At 39.9% G+C, this 22,882-nt stretch overlaps 1 protein-coding gene across 1 annotated transcript; it reads right to left on the bottom strand.

Annotated features, from left to right (window-relative positions):
* Positions 1 to 11,894: 11,894 nt before the first annotated feature.
* PSMD13 (proteasome 26S subunit, non-ATPase 13) lies at positions 11,895 to 22,872 on the bottom strand. The gene is made up of 13 exons (XM_060770396.2): positions 22,658 to 22,872; positions 19,479 to 19,557; positions 19,125 to 19,159; positions 18,973 to 19,028; positions 18,385 to 18,428; positions 18,058 to 18,144; positions 16,674 to 16,845; positions 15,641 to 15,720; positions 15,427 to 15,552; positions 14,751 to 14,813; positions 13,705 to 13,785; positions 13,292 to 13,408; positions 11,895 to 12,673 (listed from the first exon to the last, which is right to left on the bottom strand). The coding sequence occupies exons 1-13, from the start codon at positions 22,750 to 22,752 to the stop codon at positions 12,578 to 12,580; spliced, it is 1,131 nt and encodes a 376-aa protein (XP_060626379.1). The 5' UTR covers positions 22,753 to 22,872; the 3' UTR covers positions 11,895 to 12,577.
* Between the last annotated feature and the right edge of the window lie 10 nt (positions 22,873 to 22,882).

Below are 22,882 nucleotides of genomic sequence, written 5' to 3'. Positions count from 1 at the left end.
TGTAACAGCTCTTGAAAATGATATAAATTATATGATTCTTCTAAATTTTCCTCATTCCTAATATCGGAATATCTAATTCTGCAGAAGAAGGATCCATTAAAACAACATTTCTTACATCACACACATATAAACTTGGATTGAAGATTGTGGAATGGGAGAGACATATTAACAATCTGAGGAAGTTGCATTTTATGGTACAGATGGATGGTGCATAGAATAGCCATAGAATTGATACAATTTGACACCACTTTAACTGCCATGACTCAATGATACAATTTGACATCACTTTAACTAAATGATACCAGGAATTGTAGCACAGCACTCTTTGGCAGAGATTAAATACCTTGTAGAATTACAACTCCCAGGATTCCACAGCAATGAGCCAGGCTAGTCAAAGTGGTGTCTATCCGCAATAGTTCTACAGTGCTGATGCACCCACAGAAGGATGCATATCTTAACACTGATGTCCTGATTGTGAACCAAGGTAGTCATGACTTTGAACAACTAAATTCTGGTGCTATTAACAATCAACAAATCCTGGTCAATCTCTAGCCCTCCACCCTCAATGGCTTCACACACTTCCATTACCAAAAAGGCAAAAAGATTTCTCTCTCTCTCTCTGAAACAGTGCCTCCTTCCTGCAGGAGCATCACCAAGGTTGCAAGATCATAAGTTTGGTAAACCTCACAGTTCTCTTTACAGCATTTGGGGAATTTTTAAAAAATGACTTAGTCAGAAATTCTAAATACCATGTGCTTTTAAAGTGCTAATGGATAGCCATGTCTCCCAGTATAGTATCATTATAAAGCCTTGACCAGTTATTTGCACACCTACAAATAGTCACTTCATATCTACTTTCCAGATTCCTCTCCTCAAATGTTCCTGTAGTAATACACCTGTAAAAACAAGTAACCTAGCCACACCTACCAGATATAAGGAAGAGAAAAAGAAAAGTGGAAGCCTACAAAGCAAACAAACTCTGCAGTAACCTGCAAGGACAGAAGGAGCATATTTATGGCATTGAATGTTTGCTGATTTTGTTGTTTACCACCCTGAATCCCTTCAAGGAGAGGACGGTATATAAATAAAGTTTATTATTATTTAGGTTGTGTACAAATGTTATACATGGTGTGGGAATAGATTCAGAGTAAGGGAGGAGAAACTGGAGGAGAAAAACATCAATAATTTAAGATACAAAACACCACATATTACTAGCAGAAAATAGCAAAGATATGGAATGGCTGCTGGTGAAAATTAAAGAAGAAAGTACAAAACGAGGACTGAAATTATCCATTAAGAAAATAAAAATAGTAACCACTTAAAATGTGTAAGATTTAAAGTGGATGCGGACTAGACTGAAGTATTTAAAAATATTTTCCATACTTTGGCTCAGTTATTAATCAAAATAGAGGGTATTATTAAGAAATCAGAAAAAGACTAGCCTTGTTTACACTAGTCAAAATTCTGGGCTCACCCCAAATAGAAGGCATTCAAAGCACCCCTAAGCCTCAGCTTAAAAGCCTCCAAAGAAGGAACCTCCACCACACTCCAGGGCAGAGAGTTCCACTGCTAAACAGCTCTCACAGTCAAGAAGTTCTTCCATATGTTCAGATGGAACCTCCTCTCTTGCAGTTTGAAGCCATTGTTCCATGTTCAGAAAACAAGCCTGCTCCCCCCTCCCTATGACTTCCCCTTACACATTTATACATTGTCATCATGTCTCCTCTCAGGCGTCTCTTCTGCAGGCTAAACACGCCCAGCTCTTTAAGCCACTCCTCATGGGGCTTTTTTTTCCAGACCCTTGATCATTTTAGTCACCCTCCTATGGACACATTCCAGCTTGTCAACATCTCCCTTCAATTGTGGTGCCCAGAATTGGACACAGTGTGAGTCCAGATGTGGTCTGACCAAAGCAGAATAGAGGGGTGGCATGACTTCTCTGGATTTATACAGGCCAAAATCCCATAGGCTTTTTTGGCTGCTGCATGACATTCCTGGCTCATGTTTAACTTGTTGTTCACAAGGACTCCAAGATCTTTTTCACATGTACTGCTGCTGAGCCAGGCATCGTCCCCCATTCTGTATCTTTGCATTTCAACTGCCATATAACTAGAATAAGTTGTAGTATGGAACTGGCAGAGCTGTATTGTACAGAGCAGCATGTGAATGACGGGGGTGGGGGTGAGGGGAGTTTATATCCAGGAATACATTATGTCACAAGACAACACTATGGTGTGAAATGTCTTGAAATTAGTATTTATTTATTTATTGTACCAGAAGCAAACCGAGGGTACAGTTCTAATGTATTTAAGAACACAAACAAAGATTAAAAACTTGGCATTATACTAAATGTCCTTTGTACATTACAGTAGCCAGCTAGTTGGCGTGCCTCTGATGTTGCTATAAGAAGGTCCTCCATTGTGCATGTGGCAGGGCTCAGGCTGCATTGTAGCAGGTAGTCTGTGGTTTGCCCTTCTCCACACCTGTATGTTGTGGATTCCACTTTGTAAATGTAAATGTTGCAATCATTGTAAATACTGCAAAACTAAGTATGTCTCATTTGATTGTAATTGTTAGCAAATGTGTTTGTAGTACGTATTCATTATAATAAAAATACACACACATACTAGCTTCCCCTGCTGCACGTTGCTGTGGCCCAGTCTGTGTATATGTGTTTTGTGTGTGTATATGTGTGTTTGCATATATATATGTGGATTTGCACATGCATTGTAATGTGGTTTTTTTTGGGGGGGGGGGCTTTTAAAGTCTCTTCCACTGTGTTTTTCAAGGTTTTTATGAGTGATGGTCACTCATTGGCCTGATAGGTGTATTGTGTCCAAATATGGTGCCAATGAACCCAGTGGCTTTTGAGTTATGTTAATCCCACAAACAAACATTACATTTTTATTTATATAGATAGATATACACACTTATATCCACTTTGTGGCCCCATTTCTTAAGGTTGGCTCTACATCTCATGGTGCCAGAGTGCAGTCTGTTCTGCTTCTTACAAGTTACCTGGTCTTCTGTGTACCCAGGGGGGAATCTCTCATTTGGTATCAGCCATGGGTTGGAGCCCACGGTGGCGCAGTGGGTTAAACCCCTGTGCCAGCAGGACTGAAGACCGACAGGTTGCAGGTTCGAATCCGGGGAGAAACGGATGAGCTCCCATCCCTCTATCAGCTCCAGCTCCTCATGTGGGGACATGAGAGAAGCCTCCCACAAGGATGATAAAAACATCAAATCATCCAGGTGTCCCCTGGGCAACGTCCTTGCAGATGGCCAATTCTCTCACACCAGGAGTCACTCCTGACACGACAAAAAAAAAAAGCCATGGGTTGAGGTCCTGAGTTTTAGCCTGCCACTTTTGGACTCTTGCTTGCTGAGGTGTTCCTCTGAGTATCTATGTAGATCTTAGAAAACTATTTCTTGACTCAAGGCGTGATGGCTGGTAGCCAAACAGGGGATGGGCTGGAGTTTATACTAATTCCAAGTTGAGTCTCTCACACCAGAAGCAACTTGAAATTAATATAAACCTTTTTTGTAAAATAAAATAAAATTTTTGCGAGAGTTTCTGAATAGGTAGCTTCTGAATAGGTGTAGTTGTTGTGAAAGTAAAAGTGTTCATTGCAGTGGGATCCCATAGGTGAAGCAGCCACTTCCTTTTAAGAGCATTGAATGTCACTGCCTTGTGGGCCCCGCCCCCTTCTCACGAGCTGCGCTCCCTCTGTGGCTTCTCTGCGAGCAGCAGACCCACGGGGCGAGAGCCACTTGTCGCAAAGGCGTCCAGAGCGGAGGCGGGAGCCAGTCCACCTCGGCCCCCCCCCCTCTCTCTCTCTCTCTCTCTCTCTCTCGGGCCAGCCTACAGACAGCGACAGCTGCAGCCGGGGCACAAGGGCAGCCTCCCCAGCGGTGCCAGGATCTCCCCCGCTTTTCCCCTTTGGCGCTGAAAGAAGCGGGTCCCCCGTCCAAAAACGAAAGCATGCTGGCTTTCCAAAAGGCCTCCAGGCTCCTGAGCGCGGCGGCGAGGGGCTTCCAAGTCGTCCCCAAGGCCAACATTGTGGCCAAGCCGCCCAAGGACCCCATGACCCCGGCCGTGAGTACTTCCTTCTTGGGCCAAACTGGGCTTGTTTTCCCGTCCACGCTGTGGGATTCATGCAATTTGGCACCACTTGGCAAACAGTCTTAATTCCACGGTGTAGGGCAGGCATCCTCACACTGCGGCCCTCCTACTCTTTGGGTTCCAACTCCCAAAATCCTGTAGAGCAGCCCTGGGCAAACTTGGACTTGGACTTCCAACTCCCACTATTCCTAACAGCCTCCGGCCCCTTCCTTTCCGCTCAAGCGATGGAGGGGGGAAAAGGAAAGGGCCCGAGGCTGTGAACTTGTGAACTGTTACCAATTAAAAAAAACAACAGGAGAGAGGTCACCTTGCTGTCTACTTCACTCGCTGACACTGCAAAATGAAATCGTATCGCTGTTTACTTACTGAAATGGGCGCTGGTGGGTGACATTTGCAGGACGTTCCCCTTGTCGAGTGCCCTTCCTGACTTGTGGCAACCCTAAAGTGAAACTACCATGGGGTTTTCTTGGGGGGGGGGGGGAGTGGGGGTTGTTCAGAGAGGGTTTGCATTCCTCTGAGGCTGAGAGAGTGCGGCTTCCCTAAGGTTAACCAATGGGTTCCCATGGCAGAGCAGGAACTCCAAGACTGGTTTTTAGAGTTGTAATCCAACGCTCAACCACTACAGTGCCCTGGGTTATCACTAAGGTGGAGAGCCTCGCTTTAGACCAGGCATCCTCAAACTGTGGCCCTCCAGCTGTTTGGGCCTCCAATTCCCAGAAGCCCTAACAAGCTTGTTCAATTGTCAGGAATTCTGGGAGTTGAAGGCCCAAACAGCTGGAGGGCCACAGTTTGAGGATGCCTGCTTTAGACTTTTCTCAGCGAGATTTATCCAGAGGTTTGCCATTGCCTTCCTCTGAGGCTTTGTGTGTGTGTGTGGAGTGACTTGAGGAACTGCAAGTTGCTTCTGGTGTGAGAGACATGGCCGTCTGCAAGGACGTTGCCCAGGGGATGCCCCGGATGATTGATATTTTACCATCCTTGTGGGAGGCTTCTCTCATGTCTCCACATGAGAAGCTAGAGCTCGACAGGAGCTTACCCCACTCCCCTGATTTGAACCACCAACCTGTTGATTGACCAGCCTTGCTGACACAAGGGTTTAACCCAGACATCCTCAAACCGCGGCCCTCCAACTGTTTGGTCCTTCAACTCCCAGAATTCCTGACAATTGAACAAACTCATTAGGGCTTCTGGGAGTTGGAGGCCTAAACAGCTGGAGGGCCACAGTCTGAGGATGCCTGGGTTAACCCATTGCATCACCAGGGACTCCTCCTCTGAGGCTGAAAGAACATGACTTGCCCAAGGATCCCCAGGGGGTTCCCAATGCTTGAGTGAGGATTTGAATCATGATCTCCCAAGTGCTAGTTCAATCCTCAGAACAACTACATCATGCTGGCCCTCTTCATATTTAGGATTTCCTCTTTCACAGCAACATTCTTAGGGGCATGAATAAATTAATTCTCCTTTCACAATGCCTTCCTATTTAAAAAACACTCTTGCCATTTGAATGCCTAATGTAGGGAGGAGGCAGTGGTAGCAAATAAATTTGATGAGAAGCAGGCAGACAGGGTTGGAGTTTCTGAGCCAGCCACTGCTTGGTTTTTTGTTAAGGTGGTGCTGAAATTAATAAACTTAATGTATTGTGGCATTCAACCAAAGCACATAACTGATTTCTAAGTATCTGGGATGTCATAGGCCCTCCTTCAGAAATCGAAAGGTGAGGGCATTGCACCTTTCATTCCCCTACATTGTGTTCCCAAAGGTGCCATCCATCAATGAATCAATAAAAACCACAATAACGTTAAGTGGTTTCAGCCAGTTCCTTTTTTAATGTGCAGTTGTTGACTGGATATAAAGCTTGATTAAACTGTAGCATAAATATTTATTGTATTTATTTGAGTCTAATGAGCCATTAAATCTAATGCACACCATTTTCAAAACCCGGAACCCTCAAAAAGTATTTGCTAGTGAATGTAATGCGCAGTGGCAAAAGATGCACTCTTTGTAATTTGCTGTATGCTTACAGCCCCATCTTTGACAACAAAAGTGTAAGAACACCAAAGCTTCCAGCAATGAAAAGGAAAACCTTGGGTGCATCAATGCTGTACAATGAACGCAGCTTGACACCACTTTAACTGCTTTGACTCTGTGCTATGGAATCATGGGGAATGTAGTTTCACAAGGTCTTGAGTGTTCTCTGACAAAGAATGCAGCAAACTACAAATCCCAGGATGGCATAGCATTGAGCGCTGGCCATTAAATTAGAGATTACATTCCTCAAATAGAAACTCCAGGTGGTCTCTTGAAGCAGCTTCTCATTTTGCTTAGCACTAAATTTACCGTATCACGTGAATCTAATGTGCACCCTAATTTTGGCAAAGTAATTTAGCTCCCAAATGGTGTGCATTAGACTTGAGAAAATACAGTATCAGAACTGGTTTCTCACCACAGTCTCCACTTCAAGTCATCCAAAGCAGGAACTTACAAGTGTAGGTCCATATTTCACTCAACATGCAAAACCCCACCTTATACCACTGTTTTTCATTAACGTATCTGAGAATATTAGGACCAAAGATGCTTTAAAATGTGTTTGTATATTTTCTATTGCCATCCCCACTTCAGCAAAGGAAACACTCATGTACATAAAGAGAGAACCACCCTGATCTGGAAGTATTTTTAAGTGCCTTCCCCTAAAGGTGACTGAGTTGCTATGTAATCAATCACAAAAGTCCAGGAAGTATAGAGGAGGAAAAAGAAAAACCCTGCAGTTTTAGGAATTACATGAAATCTCCTCCCCACAAACACACACTAACTACAGTTGCACACAGAGAGAGACTACTGGTATTATCATTTCCTCTCTCTTAACCACCAAATATACTCGTTAAAAACACACACCAACATAATTCCACATTTCACCTTCTTACTGTTGACAACTGAAAAGTATCAGGAACGTTGGCAATTTGCCTGGTTGAAGCCATTGTTCCCAAGATCTGCCACACGTACCAGGAAACAGAAATTAAGATTTACATTGGTGTTTGGCATGTTTAGGGGTTTTTTTGTTTTTTGTTTTAGAAAGAAAAGCACAAGTCAAATGAGCTATACTAAGACAAGAGATCGTTAGGCATAATAATTTTGCAACTTTGCAAGATTATGAATTTCAACAAGGGTTGCATGAAAGTTAATCAGTTAGGTATATATAAACATTAACAGCAATTTAAATTGGTTTTATTGTCTAATTGTTGAAATTGTTTATGGTTTTATTATAGTGGCTAGTAGTAGTAGTAGTAGTAGTAGTAATAATAATAATAATAATAACTTTATTTTTATACCCCACCTCCATCTCCCTGAAGGGGCTTGGGCAGCTTACAAAGGGACAAGCCCAAAAACCACAGATTAAAACATAGCACAATAAAATAAAATAAAACCCAACAAAAGATAAAATTAACACATCACAGTAACAAAAAATAACATCAAAACAACCCAATGGCTGAACAGTAATAAATGCTCTGTTCAGAGGACTCAGAGGTTGTGCAATAGTTTCTGGATAGGGCTAAGGGAAAGTGCAAAATTTCAATATAGGTAGAGCTGGGTGAGTAATGTCCTTTGGCAATTAATATGTCACGATTATATGGTGATCTTGTGTTAATTTTGATTGTGTAATTGGTTATGTTATTAATTGGATTGTTTATTTATTATGTTTAGGTCTGTAAGCCACTCTGAGGCCCTTGTTGGGATACAAATAAAGATTATTATTATTATTATTATTATTATCTTTTAAAATAGTAACTTTTCATTTCATCACCTCCATTTCAAAATACTGCTCATCCATATAAGCCTTCCAAACACTACTCAGACATTTTAGAGTGGATTTTTTTCTTCATTCCTCGATCAAGTGAATTTTTACTCAGTTTAGTTGTGACAGGTAAATTAAGGAGTGAAAATCACCTCCATCCTTTCAGTAGGAAAATCAAACCAAGAACTATTTCATTCTCATTGCCATGCATATGCATGATTTATCTTCAAGTCAGTATCAAATGTGGTTTTCAGTGGCCAAATATATACCGTACACTTTATAGATAGATAGATAGATAGACAGATAGATAGATATAGATATATATATAGAGAGAGAGAGAAACAGGTTGTGTATGAATGCATGTGCCATTTGTTGGTGATGCGAGCTAGGTTCTTTCTGAGAAACTGTTGTTAAAACATAGACATTTACAGAAGCAGTCCTTTAAATCGGGGCTTCTTAAAACTTTTTTCTGGTCAGGACCCCCTTCCACTCAAGAAAGTTTTATGTGACTCCAGGTATACAAAATATGTATAAAATCAAACATTTCGCCTTTGCACAGCTTGCTAAATAGGTTGATTTTTCTTTTTGTACGGCACACCTGCAACATTTTCTGGAGAGTCCGTGATAAATACTGTATGTTGCTGCTAACAGATTTGTGTACATGAATGGTATTCAGAAATCTTTTACTCCTGACAAATTTTGTGGCCCCAACTTTGAGCTAAGGGGACTCCATTTGGAGTCAGGACTCATGGCTTAATAAGCAATGCTTTAAATAAACTTTAGGTTTTCTGGCACCTAGTGGTTGTACTATTGAAACTGGGAACCTTTTCAGACCACGATGACCACTCTGTATGCAGCATGAAGACTTCACTCCTCAGTGTGGAAAAAGTGGCCAACTATATATGGCAAACGATACATGGCACAAGCTTTCCTTATAATTAACAAGCTATTTACTTTATTTATATCCTATTTTATCCAGCGAGCTCAAAGCAACATTTAATTTTCTCAAGCCTAATGGCATAGATCACACAGTGTGTCTCAAGGTCACAGTGAATTTCATATCCCACTGGATACCAGAACTTTCATCACTTAACTCCCAGTCCAACCTTAACTTCTATTCCCAACTGGTCTGAAAACACCTAACTTGTTAGAGAAAGGGTAGAGTAGCTGCAGGCCTTCAGGTATTGCTAGATTAGCCAAACCATTATTCGTTACTGCTGCCATGCTAGCTGGAGCTGAAAGAAGTGGAAATCCAACATTATATGGTAGTCCTGTTTCTGTCTATTTATGAACAGTCATGAACCCAGGATAACCCAAAGCAACCTGCTACATATATCAATCGTATCCTTCTTTTTTATTTGCAGGAGCAAGCTATAGGCCTGAGTGTGATGTTTGCAACTTTCTTGATCCCGTCGGGCTGGGTTTTGAGCCATCTGGAGGACTACAAGAACCATTCCAGAGAGTGAAGGGCAAGCAAAAGGCTTCTGCTATGAATATAATTACAAAAAAGGCAGTACCAAAAAGAAAATTGTATCCTGTTTCACATAAAGCTGTCTCTGGAGGTTTTCATGATTAAAAAATAATTTTAAAATCACAGCCGCCAAATAGATTTTCTTTGAAAAGAGAAAAAAGTACACTGCTAATGCTTCAAAGATATACTAGATCAGTTAGTGCTCTAGTTTAAAAGAATGATATAAGGCAAAGCCAATTTAACCCATTCAGTTTTCTATACATATTCTCAATAAAATCTACTTCATTGTGGTTTCCATAATCTAGGAAACACAAAGCAGTGATTTGTATTTGCAGTTTCAAAACCCTGACAGAGGGAAAGGAATGCATTCATGACTTGTGTGACCAGTGAATGCTAAGGAAATTGCCTCAACTGCTGCAGAACCCATGTAATCTTTCTTCCACCTTCCCCATGTAGGCACAAGCTCTATGTCTGGAGTTCGTATTACACACTTTAGCATGAAAGAAGCTCATGTTTTGCTAGAGAAAGAACAGGATATTCAACTCTCTCTTCTATACACAAAGAAATGTATATTCTGTGCTAAAAGGTAATATTGAAGAAGCTGGAAATATATATTCAGTTGGCTTACCATGTAGTCCAGATCCGGATCTAAGAATGAGAGTTTCCATAATCTTTGGCACGTCACTCTCAACCTGTATTTCCCAGATGCAATTGGAAGGTGGGAGTGGATGTGTGACAATATGATTTATTTAACTCTTTTGTCACTACATCGAAGACCTAGAAAATCCATCTTAAAAAAAGATGGAGCAAGATTCTGAAAATGCTAAATTCTATATGTACGTAACCTGTGAAATGGGCATCTATATCTCAGATTTGTAAAAAATGTAATATTACCTTGATAATAACTGGTACCGTTAGCTACCTATAACTGAAAAGAACTAAGGAAAAAAGAAAGTATATAACAGAGGAACTAGTGAGGGAGCAAGCTCTCAGAATAATTTAATGAAAGTGAAAATAAGGCACAGCACTAGTTCCTCTCTAGGAAGAGACATTAGTGGTGAAATTGAAACACCAGCCTCTTGTTTTAGACCAGCCAATCCATGACATTTCAAGTGAAGGAAAAGCACTCAGCTATTTGGAATATTATTATAAAGGGAGCTCCTGGTACAAATTAAGCCGGATGTCTCTTCTAGCATGTTTTGAAACTCCAAAACCACCAGAAGCAACCCAGTGATGTTACACTGATAGAACAGACTGCAGATGAGTAAACAGTCCCCTAGATGTCACAACTTGGCACTCTGTTCAGAATGCATTCAGTGTTCCCAAATGGACCAAGTTCGTAGAATCACAGAGTTGGAAGAGACGACAAGAGCCATCCAGTTCAACTCCATTCTGCCATGCAGGAACACCCAATCAAAGCACTCCTGACAAATGGCAATCCAGCTTCTTCTTAAAACCTCCGGAGAAGGAGACTCCACCATCCTCCAAGGCAACACATTCCACTGTAACAGCTCTGGCTGTAGAAAGTTCTTATTTATTTATTATTTATTTACTGTATTTGTATACCGCCCTTCTCAGCCCTCAGGCGACTTCTTCCCATTATCCAGATGGAATCTCTGTCTTCAAACAGAAGTTTTTCACTGAACATCAAGGCAGCAATAAATTAACCTAGTGCTCACCAAGTAAAGAGGCCTCCAGGCTAGTCTGTGCCATCCAAAACTGTAGGTGATAAGTTCTTTACAAATTCACTGCACATGAAAATCCAGCCTCCAGAAAAATGGCCACACATGTTTAACACTGCTGAGAAACATTTAGTTCTTACTAAGGTTACAGACCTATATGTCATCAACTGACAATAACCTCAAAGTAATTGGCTAATGATATTTCTCCATACTATGTACTGAACTATACAGCTTATTTGCTTGAATAATGGACAACATTGCTTAGTTAACCTGTTTTCCTTCTTGGCAAATGAGCAATGACAGAGATGCTGTATACTAAAGTGCTGATTTTATAAGGGACAATCCACTTAGCACCTTTATAATTCTTAATAATGTCTGAAGATGTAATCTACATCATGACCATCACAATTCATATGAACCCAATTCAAAAAGAATATATCTGGTGCCTTCCCTTTTGGGAATGTTTATATCACACTAAGAATTCTTTTAAGCACATTATGCATAATTCTACCCCACGCCCACTGGAGGAACATGTGATCTGAAAACAAGTGCTTATTTTACTAATTGCTGTATAGTCAGAAGTGTGATCTACAAAGTATACCCACGGCTTTTAAAATATATCCTAACTTACTAAAAACCCACAATTTTTTATCAGAAAATGAATTGTTTTAAATGTATGCATTTGCAAAAGAGTCCTTATTCCCATTCCTTTTAAATGCAAAATAGTCCATTATTGCTGGCAGGGGTAGTCCACACTACTTCATCCCTTCCTGAGGTTGGAATATTGCTCAGTTCAAGTCATTGTAAAACCACACCAACAGAACTACACAAGAGGGAAGGCAGAAGTTTATTCCAGCAGTTGCTTTTTTCCTGCATCACACTTCTGGTTAAATGTTCATAAAAGACAAGAGCAAACCCAGGTATAATATAAAAACAAATCCATTAAGTATGACTTTATTCTTGGAAAACTCATTGATGGGATTGAGCAGCTTCTACTGAAAAAAATGGGAGGCTAGGGGAAAGAGGTGTGTCTTCTCAGCTATGCTGCCTTTGGGCTGGCAGGAGGAAGGTCACGCTCTTCCCCATATCTGTCAATGGTGGCCTTTCCTTCCTGCACAATTAATGCAAAATGGAAGACTTGCTGCCCTCCCACTGCTGAGCCAATGCCCTCCACCCCCTTAGCACATAGTCCCCCCAGCATCCTCCACTGTAACAACATCACACCAAGACTGATTAATCCATCTTTATGGAGTCCTTAGCTCCCCCCTTTGGTGACAACAGGATGGGAGAGCACTAATAAAATGATAGTGCGTAAGAGGGAATTCCCGACTCCAAGCACCAAAGGGTTATACAGCAAAGGCCACTTAGTCCTCTGTACAAGCATCAGAAAAGTAGTTCTTCCCCCTCCTCCCCTAGCCCCCCTTTTAATAGAATTCAGTACAGAGTCAGTGGTCAGGCACTGCCACTTTCAGCAACAGCACAAGATATTCCCTCAGCCAGTGCAAAGTCCTTTATGTTAGGATATCATGGGCTTGGTGCTCCACCAACATCTCCATGCTCTTGACATCTGTGCACCAGAACTCCAGGCGGTCTTTCATGCCCTTTATCTAGGAAACAAACATAAATGGAAGATCTTGTAAAAGAGACACATGAGACAATTATATACCAGTCTCCTACAAAACTGAGTTTCTCACTTACAGTAGCTTGAAGCTGATGCAGGATTTAATCCACCCACCCAACCAGCATCACTAATGAAAAAAGGGGGAGGGGAGGGGAGGGATGAAAGCTAAAGGGGAATATACTTCCTGTCTTGGTAGACTTTGGGTCACCAGATGTTTTGGCCTTCAACTCCCAGAAATCCTAACAGCTGGTAAAACTGACCGTGATTTCTGGGAGTTGTAGGCCAAAACACCCAGGAACCCATAGGTTGAGAGCCACTGGGTTAAAGAAATACCACTCTGTTGTTGATTAATTTTTAGAGGTATTAAAATGCAATTAGTCTCCCAGTGCTTTTCCACTTTTCTCAAGCTGTAGTGTTAATGTGGAATGTGCCAGAAATATGACCTACTGTGCATCCAACTGAATGGATTTTATTATTTTGCAGGCTAAAAAATAAATTCACCTGTTTTAGGATTTTAAGACATTCAGAAAAGCACAATGATGATTAAGTACGTTCAGCCCATTAACAACATTTTCTGCTTTCCTCCAAGAAAGCTGTTTTTTACCTGTTGTAAATCCAGCACCCGTGGTTGGACCCAAGTCATGTGAACCTTTTTATCCACTTCATCAATACTGCCTTTTACCAAACCAACTGAAAGTGCTTTCATCACTAGCAGCTCTACCTGCATAAAGACAAAAACATTTTGTTTGCTTCAACTGAAATTTCAGGTTGTTCCCAGACAAGTCACTGCACAGCACACCCGCTTGATCACTTCTTACAAAAACATGCCCCCAAAAAGGACCACAAAGGTAATTTGTGGAGATGCAATAAAAATTTAATATTAACTATTTAAAATGAAAACCTGGAATAAAACTGAAGCAGGCACATTGCATATGGGTTTGATCAGTGAATTGTTCTGCTCAAGTAAGGGTCAAGAATATCTACATTCCTTCTGTTTTAGAACCAAATGTGACTCACCTCATTTACAGTGACTTTGGCACTTTTAGCAATCTCCTCAAAAGTGAGTTGCCGGTGGTTTGCTGGTCGGGTGAAGGTCATCTGCAGAGGAATAAAGGATTTAAAACTAGATTGACTAAAAAGAAAGGGCATAACTGTGCAAAAGTTCCTTATTTATTTACAATCATACTTGGTCAATAGTTTCATTTATAACATAAATATTAAAGAAAAGAGCCTGCAATTAAAATGGACACAATAAAAGGATATGGATCTGAAAAAATTTAAAGGAGGCCAAGCTGTTACAAACACTTGCCACTTGTTCTTAAGGATTCTGTATTTTTACCTAATACATTTAATATAGCATGAACTTCAATGGATTACAGCCCATAGCTTATGGGCCAATAAATTTGTTATGGCTGTAAGATTCAACATGTTTATTATTTCCCTCACAACAGATGAACAACAAGGGTATCCTTTTGAAATGATTGAAACTGGGTAAATGAACAGATGCACAAAATATTGAGATATTTCATTTACACAGATGTGGGGCCTTATAATTTGGCAAACTCTTTAGTTACTTCAACCACAATGGTGTTTCAATCTATTTTAAAAGGGGTTTTTTTGCTTATTTGTTTTAATGTGATTTAAACTGACTTGTTTTGATAATTGTAGAATCCTATTTTTATATTTATATTTTGTAGGTTTAAATTTGTATTGTTTTTAAGGTTGTGAACCACAATCCAGAGAGAAAAGTGGGGTACTACTGATGATGGCGGTCCCTTCCTTTAGCTTTGCAAGACTGATGGTTCATAACAATAATGGAGAGATACCTGCAGAACAACAATCTAGTATGACCAGTTATTTCCAGGATTCTTAAGTATCATCCAGATTTAATACAACACAAAAGTCACATGTTGCCCTAGGAGACTGTCACATACCTAAAGAAAAATTATGTACAAGAAGACTAAATAAAAATATATAACTAAAAAACATAATACATAGAAAGATTTGGGGTAAAAAGGACTATTTAGCACAAATAAAGACAAATCTCTCTGGTACAGACTCACCTCCATGAGGCAAAGCAACTGGATCTTTTGCAGGAGAAGAGCTTCATTTGCAGCCAGGTCTGGCTATAAAACATGATAGTTCAGAACTTAAGTTAATCCAAAAACCTTCCTGGCTATAATGCAGCAAGATGTATGCCCCAAGCCAATCCCACAATCCTTGTCATTTCATTGCTAAGGATAGGAGCCCCCTGGTGCTGACTGAAAGGTCAGCAGTTTGAATCCAGAGAGCGGGGGGAGCTCCCGTCCAGCTTCCTATGCAGGGACATGAGAGAAGCCTCCTACAGGATGGTAAAACATCTGGGTGTCCCCTGGGCAACGTACTTACAGACAGCCAATACTCTCACTCCAGAAGCAACTTAGTTTCTCAAGTTGCTCCTGACATTAAAAAAAAGCTTTCAATGTTTAAGGGATGTCCAGATGAATCCCTTAAAACCTTTTCATAAAGCCACAAGTAAAATGATTTACTCTCGCACTCCTCCCAAAGTATTTAGATAATGCCCAATGTAATGGGAAAACCTCAAACTGAAATTAGAAATGGGCTTTCAACTTATGTTTAATTAGAAGACATGTTAATGGTCATGTACAGTACTTTCATATTTTTCTAGTCCCTCACAGGCTGCAGAAATACCTGTTCACCTATTAGTTGCTCACTACTGTCCTTGTACCAGGTACTTACCTGCTGGCCCCATGCTGACTTCAAAGCCTGGAATTTCTCCACATTGCCGCTGTTGAAGGCATAAAGAGTATCAATCAGCCACTGTCTGTCAGTGTCCCTCAAAGACTCCAGCACTGGATGCATAAGCTGAGAATGGAAAAGAGGCAAGATGCTGAAATATAGCAGCCAGCTTCCTCTACCACAACAATTTAAACAGTAAAGTTCTGCTACTTACCAGTTCTCCAAAGTTATAGACTCCTTCACCAAGGAGTCCTGCCAGCCCCAATGTAAAAGCTCTCTCCTGTTGGTCTGCCACTGGGAGGAAAAATGTCCTCGGTCAAACAAAAGTTCTACAGTCCAGCCTTTTAGTATCTAAAGATTTCCCAAGCTCACAGTAGTTGATAGATTCCAGTAAGTGGCATCTATATCATTTTGAAATAGAAGTTGGATCACCAATATTTTCCATCAGCACATCTGTATATTATTTAATTTAAATGTAGATTTCCCCTAAAAGCAAAACAAATCTATACATGCACACACAATGCCAAATTCCTATGTACTAAAGGATCTTTAAAAAAAAAATGAAAACCAACTGAGATGGGTTTTTCTGCATGAAGGACAAAGAGAACCCTCAAAACTTTGTTAGTTTAGTTGTGGAGAGGGTGCAATTGTAAAAAAAAAAAAAAGGAATCATAAGTTGAAAGGGACCACATGGGCATCAGTCCAACTTCCTACCATGCAGGAAAAGCTCATTTAAAATACCCCTGACAGATGGCTATCTAGCCTCTGTTTAAAAGCCTTCAAAGACGAAGCCTCCACTATTTTAAAATAAGGAGTATTTCTAAAAATCCTACAGAGGTCTTATTCTAATAACTTTTGCCCTAAGTGGCTCCAGACACAGAATACAAAGTTTTTCTAGCCAACTAAAACTAGAAAGCTATAATACTTAGACCCCTGCTTCTGAAATACTAAATATCATCGTATAACTGATTCAATAAACAAATTACCATGATCAAGTAATTTTCTTCCCTGTTCTAAGCTTCATGTTCTGAGACTCAGAGGGCAAGCAATACTCTCAAGAATATAATAGAATAACTTTATTGCCATTGTACATTGCACAACAAAATTAAATGCTTTCCCCAGCACACATCACAAAAACCAACACACATCCCTCCACACTCCAACCACCACCATACAAGCTTCCACTTGATACAAATATCCATGAGTACAATTGCAATATGTTTAAGAACAGAAAAAAGGAACATTACCTGGTAGATCTCTGACATCTATACATCCCAGAAACCTTAGAGCATCCTTATAGTAAGATGCATGATTTCCGATTGTCTGATAGTATTTGCTGGAGAGGTCATAAAAGCGGCTATGAACAGATGTCACACCAGGCAGATTATTCAGCATCTCCTCAACTTCCTCTATGGTTTCCTAATGGAAATAGATGGGATATTGTCTCTTCATGTTGATCTCCAATGTAGCACAAATCCTATGTAAAATCATACTATATATTTTTGACATTAATATCGAAATCTGAAACATATACAGAAAGTCTTTATACACCAGCGTATGACCAGTCTTGTCACATTTCAATCTCTTAATATCACAAGGAAATTGCAGAAAATTCTCAAATAGTAAGGATGACAAGAAACAATAATATTTTAAAATAGGAAGAAAACGCTGCAGCTATAAACAGTGGCATAAATCTGATTCATTCAAAATGCAGGATACATACAGTCTTTTATTTATGCAATATATTGTGTCCCAACTAATCAAAGACAGAGAACTCACAGGTACAGAAACCTTTCAAGTTTGTTTGTGGCAAATTCAATGCTAGCCTTAATTTCTACAAAGAATGAATGCACTGAAAGATGTGCCTCTCAGACAAATGTGAAATGGTTACACTCTGTTATGGATTGTAGTGTAGGATTATAGTGATTATATATAGAATATACATAGATGATAACAGCAGAAAGAATCAATTAAATATCAAAAGTTATAATCTCTAGCCACTTAAGGAGAACTTATATCATTAGTTATACCTAATTATTACATCCTTAGTAACATACACTTGTTAGAAAAACTCACATTACAATTTTCAGTGCAGATTGAGAATTCCTTATCCAGAAATCTGACACCCAAAATGAAAGATTGTTCAGATTGATTGCTGACATAGTGACATCTTTTGCTTTCTAATGATTCCATGTGCACAAACTTTGTTTCATGAATATAAGTCTTAGAAATATTGTGCATAAAATTACTTTCAGGCTATGTGCAGAAGGTGTATATGAAATGTTGTGTCCAAACCTGGATCTTATCGCCAATATATCTCATTATGGATTCATATGCAAATGTAAATATTTCAATATTTTAAAAAAATCTGAACTCCAAAACACTTCTGTTCCAAGTATTTTGGACAAGGATACTCAACCTGTGGTGTGATATTTGCAGTAATACACATCAAAACTGAGCACAAGGATTGGACAGACCCTAATCTTTTCCAAAGAATTCAGTAACTAAAAGACCAACATATACCAAAAGACAGAAACACTGAGAACTAAGCATTGCACAAAATTTGCCAATCATGTGACATTACATATCTAGACAAGACACATTAACACTAAAATATAAATACTGTCTTACCTTTGTGACTTGCAGGTCACCAATATTTAATTTCAGGGCCCCAATGGCTGTTTTACAAAGAATCACAGCTTCATCACTGCTTTTCACCTGGAGCCACAACATAGAAATACATCTAAACATCAGTTAAAAGCTCTGTTAACTTTATTTTCTCCCTAAAAAATTGCTCAAGGCAATTTATCACTAGCAGTATCATTTTCACTGGGTTCAAAAACTGACTTTATTCCTGTTTTGGTCATTTCTTAGCAAATCTAGTTTGTAGGGTAGTTTGCAGATGTACAAGAATAGTTGCATGTATGGCTGATAGGCCTTTCATACAATCATACTTGCCTTTTCTCGGGTCTTTTCCAGAAAAGTAAGGGCCACATTAGGATCTAAAAAGGTGTAAGTGGAAATCACATTAAGGTTCACAATATTTCATCTTAGTCTTTCACTAAAATTCTTAGTACTGAGAGTCTGTTTTCACTGTGTTTTCCCTGGGGTAAATTTGATGGTGCTCAGGTCATCTTCCTCCCTTCATTCCCAGCAAAAGTGAATCATCAAACATTTACTCAGACCTTTGGTCTAAATGAGCTTCTGGTTTAATGCTCAAAGTCAGAGATTGGACACTCTTATCCAAATATTCACCCAGTAATTGTTTAATTTATTTCTGGGCTGTAAATTTCCTAAGGTCTGGAACACCCCTAGGGACAGACACTCAACATCTCCATTAATATCTTCTCACTATGAAATAATATATTGACCTTAAAAGCCCATACGTTTAATAGTTGCTATCAATAGAAATCTAAAAGTATGATTTGTTCTCCTCACCCAAGAGACAACTGTTGTCAGATTTTCTTAAAAATCTGTTGACATGTCTGCATTATGAACTATTCCACTTTGGAAAACACACCAAAACGAAAAAGAGAATGGTTTTACCTGTCATCTGCCGCACTACATGAAGAATAATTTCTACAAGGGACAAGGGGTTCACCCTAGAGTAAAAGAAAGAATATGCACAAATGAAGTCATGAACAGTAAATACAAAAATATAGGTTATTTTCATTTTAAATGAATGTTGGAAGTTTTACCTGTGTTCAAATTCACTGATGAAGTTCTCATATAACTATAAATAAAAAATAATCAATTTTAGCATAATATTATATTTGTTGGTCACAACTATCTAAGACAGGTATTTCCAAACTCTTCATGTTGGTGACACTTAAGTTTGCTATTATTCATTATTTTCACTATAGTAAGTCCAGAAACGTATCCCCCATGGATACTAAGTTTACTTCCTCTTCTCAAATACTGAGGAAACAGATTGTGTTTCTGTTTTACTAAAAATTCAAGTTTACTTAACAATTTCAAGGCATCTAAGAAGTGAAAATATTCATAATATAACCCAATATCATTACAATTTACTATAATACTAGGAACTTTACCTTGATGAGTCCATCTCCTTGGGCAAAGCAGGGATCCTGTACAAAATCCAAAACCTGGAGAGTCAGCTGGTGCCAGAGTCTGTAAAATAGAGAGAGGTACTGATGGGAACGGAAAATGCTAATATAGCAGTAGCTACTTGTAAAACTGGGTATTCTGGCTATCTGTAGAGGCACAAATTTTGTTATCTGTCAAAGATAAACGTACTTGTGAATTAAAAATCTAATTTGAGTAGGGTTGAAACAAAGACTAAAAACCAAATTAATTTCTCAGGAGAGCATGAAAAAAAACCCTGATACTTTATCAGGCTGCCAGGTTGAGTACAATTAAATATGGTTTGTCTATTTTTAGTTAAAGGTTTCTGGATCAGAAAATTTTGTATAAAGCTCTGACAGACAGAACTAAGCAACGCATCATCCTTTATGTTCTTCAGAATCCACTATTTAGCTACTGCATTGCTCCATCAACGTGATAATTTACTGGCTTCTGCAAAGCAGGTGGAAGCAGTGGAAGAAACATGAATGTGTTTGTTTCTATAGTTGGATGTATAGCACTGAAAATTGCTTGGAAGTGAACACAGCAAATCAATGTAGGGAGGATGAGGGAAGATCCAGTATTTGTGCTTTATCTGCTCCAGATCTAACTATTACAGATATAGGATCCCTGATGTGTAGTCAGCCTAGGGATTCTACTTTTGTAATTTTAGGTGACTGAGCAAAAAAACCCCCAAACACGACCCTTTAATGAGATCTGGAAAGTTGCTGCTAGGCATTATAAATACTAGGCTAGATAAATCAAAGCCTTGACTCATTATAGAGCATTTCATATACTCACGGTCACACTTTAATTATTACATATTATATATACATTTTATGCAAACATTTTATGGCAGAACACCCACACTGCCACTTTTCAATGAAACAAACAAAATAATTTTCTCATTTGTTGATGTTAGTTTAAAGTCTTTGTCATATACTGGAGCCCCACAGTTAACATGTTTTTGTGAAGCTATACTAGAGAAATGTATTTTCAAAGGCTTTCATGGCTGGAATCACTCATGGTAACCCTATACTAGGTGATATTTTGCTCTCGCGATAAAGAAGGAAAGGAAAATCTTCAGTTGTGAACAGACCAAAATGGGGTATATACTGCAGCCAGTGAGCCGAAAATACTCAGCAGTGTACGTCTGATCAAAAGAGCAAACTGTTAATGCACCACCAACCATAGGAGAACAAGGTGAAACATGTCAGTATAAAAATTCATTGAAGGATGCAACCATCTTCAAAACTTGTGTTTACAAAGATAATAAAGTCCACCTATAGGTCTCCAGAGTAAGGGGCGGGAAAACCACTTAAGGTAATCTAGGAGGAATTACCTTTCAAGTGCACAACTGAGCATATCTTATCCAAAATGATGTTCCAAAATCTGAAATTGTGCATGCATTTATTATTCCTTTCTTTCTTTCATTTATATACCAGTTTTCTCTGTCTCTGAGGCAATGGTTCTCAACCTGGGGGTCGGGACCCCTGGAGGGGTCGCGAGGGGTTTTTAGAAGGGTCGCTAAAAACCATCAGAAAACACAACATTTTCTGTTGGTCATGGGGGTTCTGTGTGGGACGTTTCACCCAATTCTATCATTGGTGCAGTTCATAATTCTCTTGATTGTAGATGAACTATAAATCTCAGCAACTACAACTCCCAAATGACAAAATTAATCCCCCCAACCCCACCAGTATTCAAATTTGGTCCAGTGATGAAAATACATCCTGCATATCAGATATTTACATAATAACAGTAGCAAAGTTGCAGATATGAAGTAGCAATAACAATATTTTTTTGCTTGGGGGTCACCACAACATGAGGAACTGTATTAAGGGGTCGTGACATTAAGAAGGTTGAGAACCACTGCTCTGAGGGGACTCAAAGCGGTTCACAACAAGGCAAATGGCAAAATTCAATGCCTCACAAAATATAAAATACAACACATAACTAAAATAGCATATAACAATAGATTAAAACCAGTAGACTCTAAAACATTAAACATGGCAAACATGTTAGTGGCAAAGATAGTGAGGCCTTTGCTTCCTGATGGTTCAATGTACACAAAATTTGTTTCATGCGCAAAAATATTTCAAAATATTGCATAAAATTCCCTGCAGGCCATGTATAAGTTAAATATGAAACATAATTGGATTTCGTCTCCAACATATACATACATGTGAATACAGGTATTTGAAAATACCAAAAAAAAAAAAATATCCAGCCCTGAAACACTTCTGGTCTCAACACATTTCAGATACAGGAAACACCATCTGTAGTGCACGCTTCTACAGAAAGGGGCAGGAAAACTGCATAATCTGGGTAGAGATAGCTTTTAATAGCATAAAAAGATTTGGGTTGTAGGTTTTTTTCGGGCTATATGGCCATGTTCTAGAGGCATTCTCTCTTGACATTTTGCCTGCATCTATGGCATGCTTAGATGCAGGCGAAACGTCAGGAGAGAATGCCTCTAGAACATGGCCATATAGCCCGAAAAAAACCTACAACAACCCAGTGATTCCGGCCATGAAAGCCTTCGACAATACATAAAAAGATTTGTCAAGGCTGAGAAACGGGAGTGAGCAAGACCAAATAGGAAGAGAAAGGGAAGAGGAAAATCAGAGCTGTATTAAGCACATTATAGGTCAGACATGGGTAAACTTGGGCCCTCCAGGTGTTTTGGACTCCAACTCCCACAATTCCTGACAGCCTCAGGCCCTTTACTTTTCCCCCTCAGCCGCTTAAGCATAAGTAAAGGGCCTGAGGCTGTCAGGAATTGTGGGAGTTGGAGTCCAAAACACCTGGAGGGCCCAAGTTTACCCATGTCTGATATAGATGCATCCACACTGTATAATGAATGGTTTGACATCACTTTTAACTGTCATGGCTCAATACCATGGCATCACGGGAGATGTAGTTTTACAAGATCTTTTAGCATCTTCTGCCAGAGTGATGGTTCCTCATCAAACTGCATTAATTTGGGGGGGAGGGGGGGTGTGGAAATCCAGCATCAGGATGTCCAAGACCTAAACACCTCCTGAGTGAGGCGCCTCGGAGGAAACACACCGAGCAGCCCCACGGCTTCCAAAGGCCACACGCGCCCGCCCGCCTGCCGGCCTGGGCCGCCCTTTTCCCCGCTCACTTTTTGTTGTAGAGCTCCTCCAGGCGGTGCCACACGGCGGCCTGGCCAGGCCCCGAGCTCTGGCTCTGCTGCAGGTAACCCGGGACGTCCTTCATGGCGGCGCCGGCAGCGGGAGCGACGACAGAACAGTGAGTGACCCCAAGAAGCCGCACAAGCAGGAGGCCGGGCCGCCCTGCCTGCCGCCGGAAATGCACACTCACTTCCGGCAGTGGCCGCGCAGGGCAT

Source organism: Anolis sagrei, chromosome 1 (assembly GCF_037176765.1).
Source record: "Anolis sagrei isolate rAnoSag1 chromosome 1, rAnoSag1.mat, whole genome shotgun sequence".
In the NCBI taxonomy this organism is placed as follows: domain Eukaryota; kingdom Metazoa; phylum Chordata; class Lepidosauria; order Squamata; family Dactyloidae; genus Anolis; species Anolis sagrei.
Note: the sequence above shows the minus strand (reverse complement) of the source record. Positions and strands in the feature narration are given on the sequence as shown.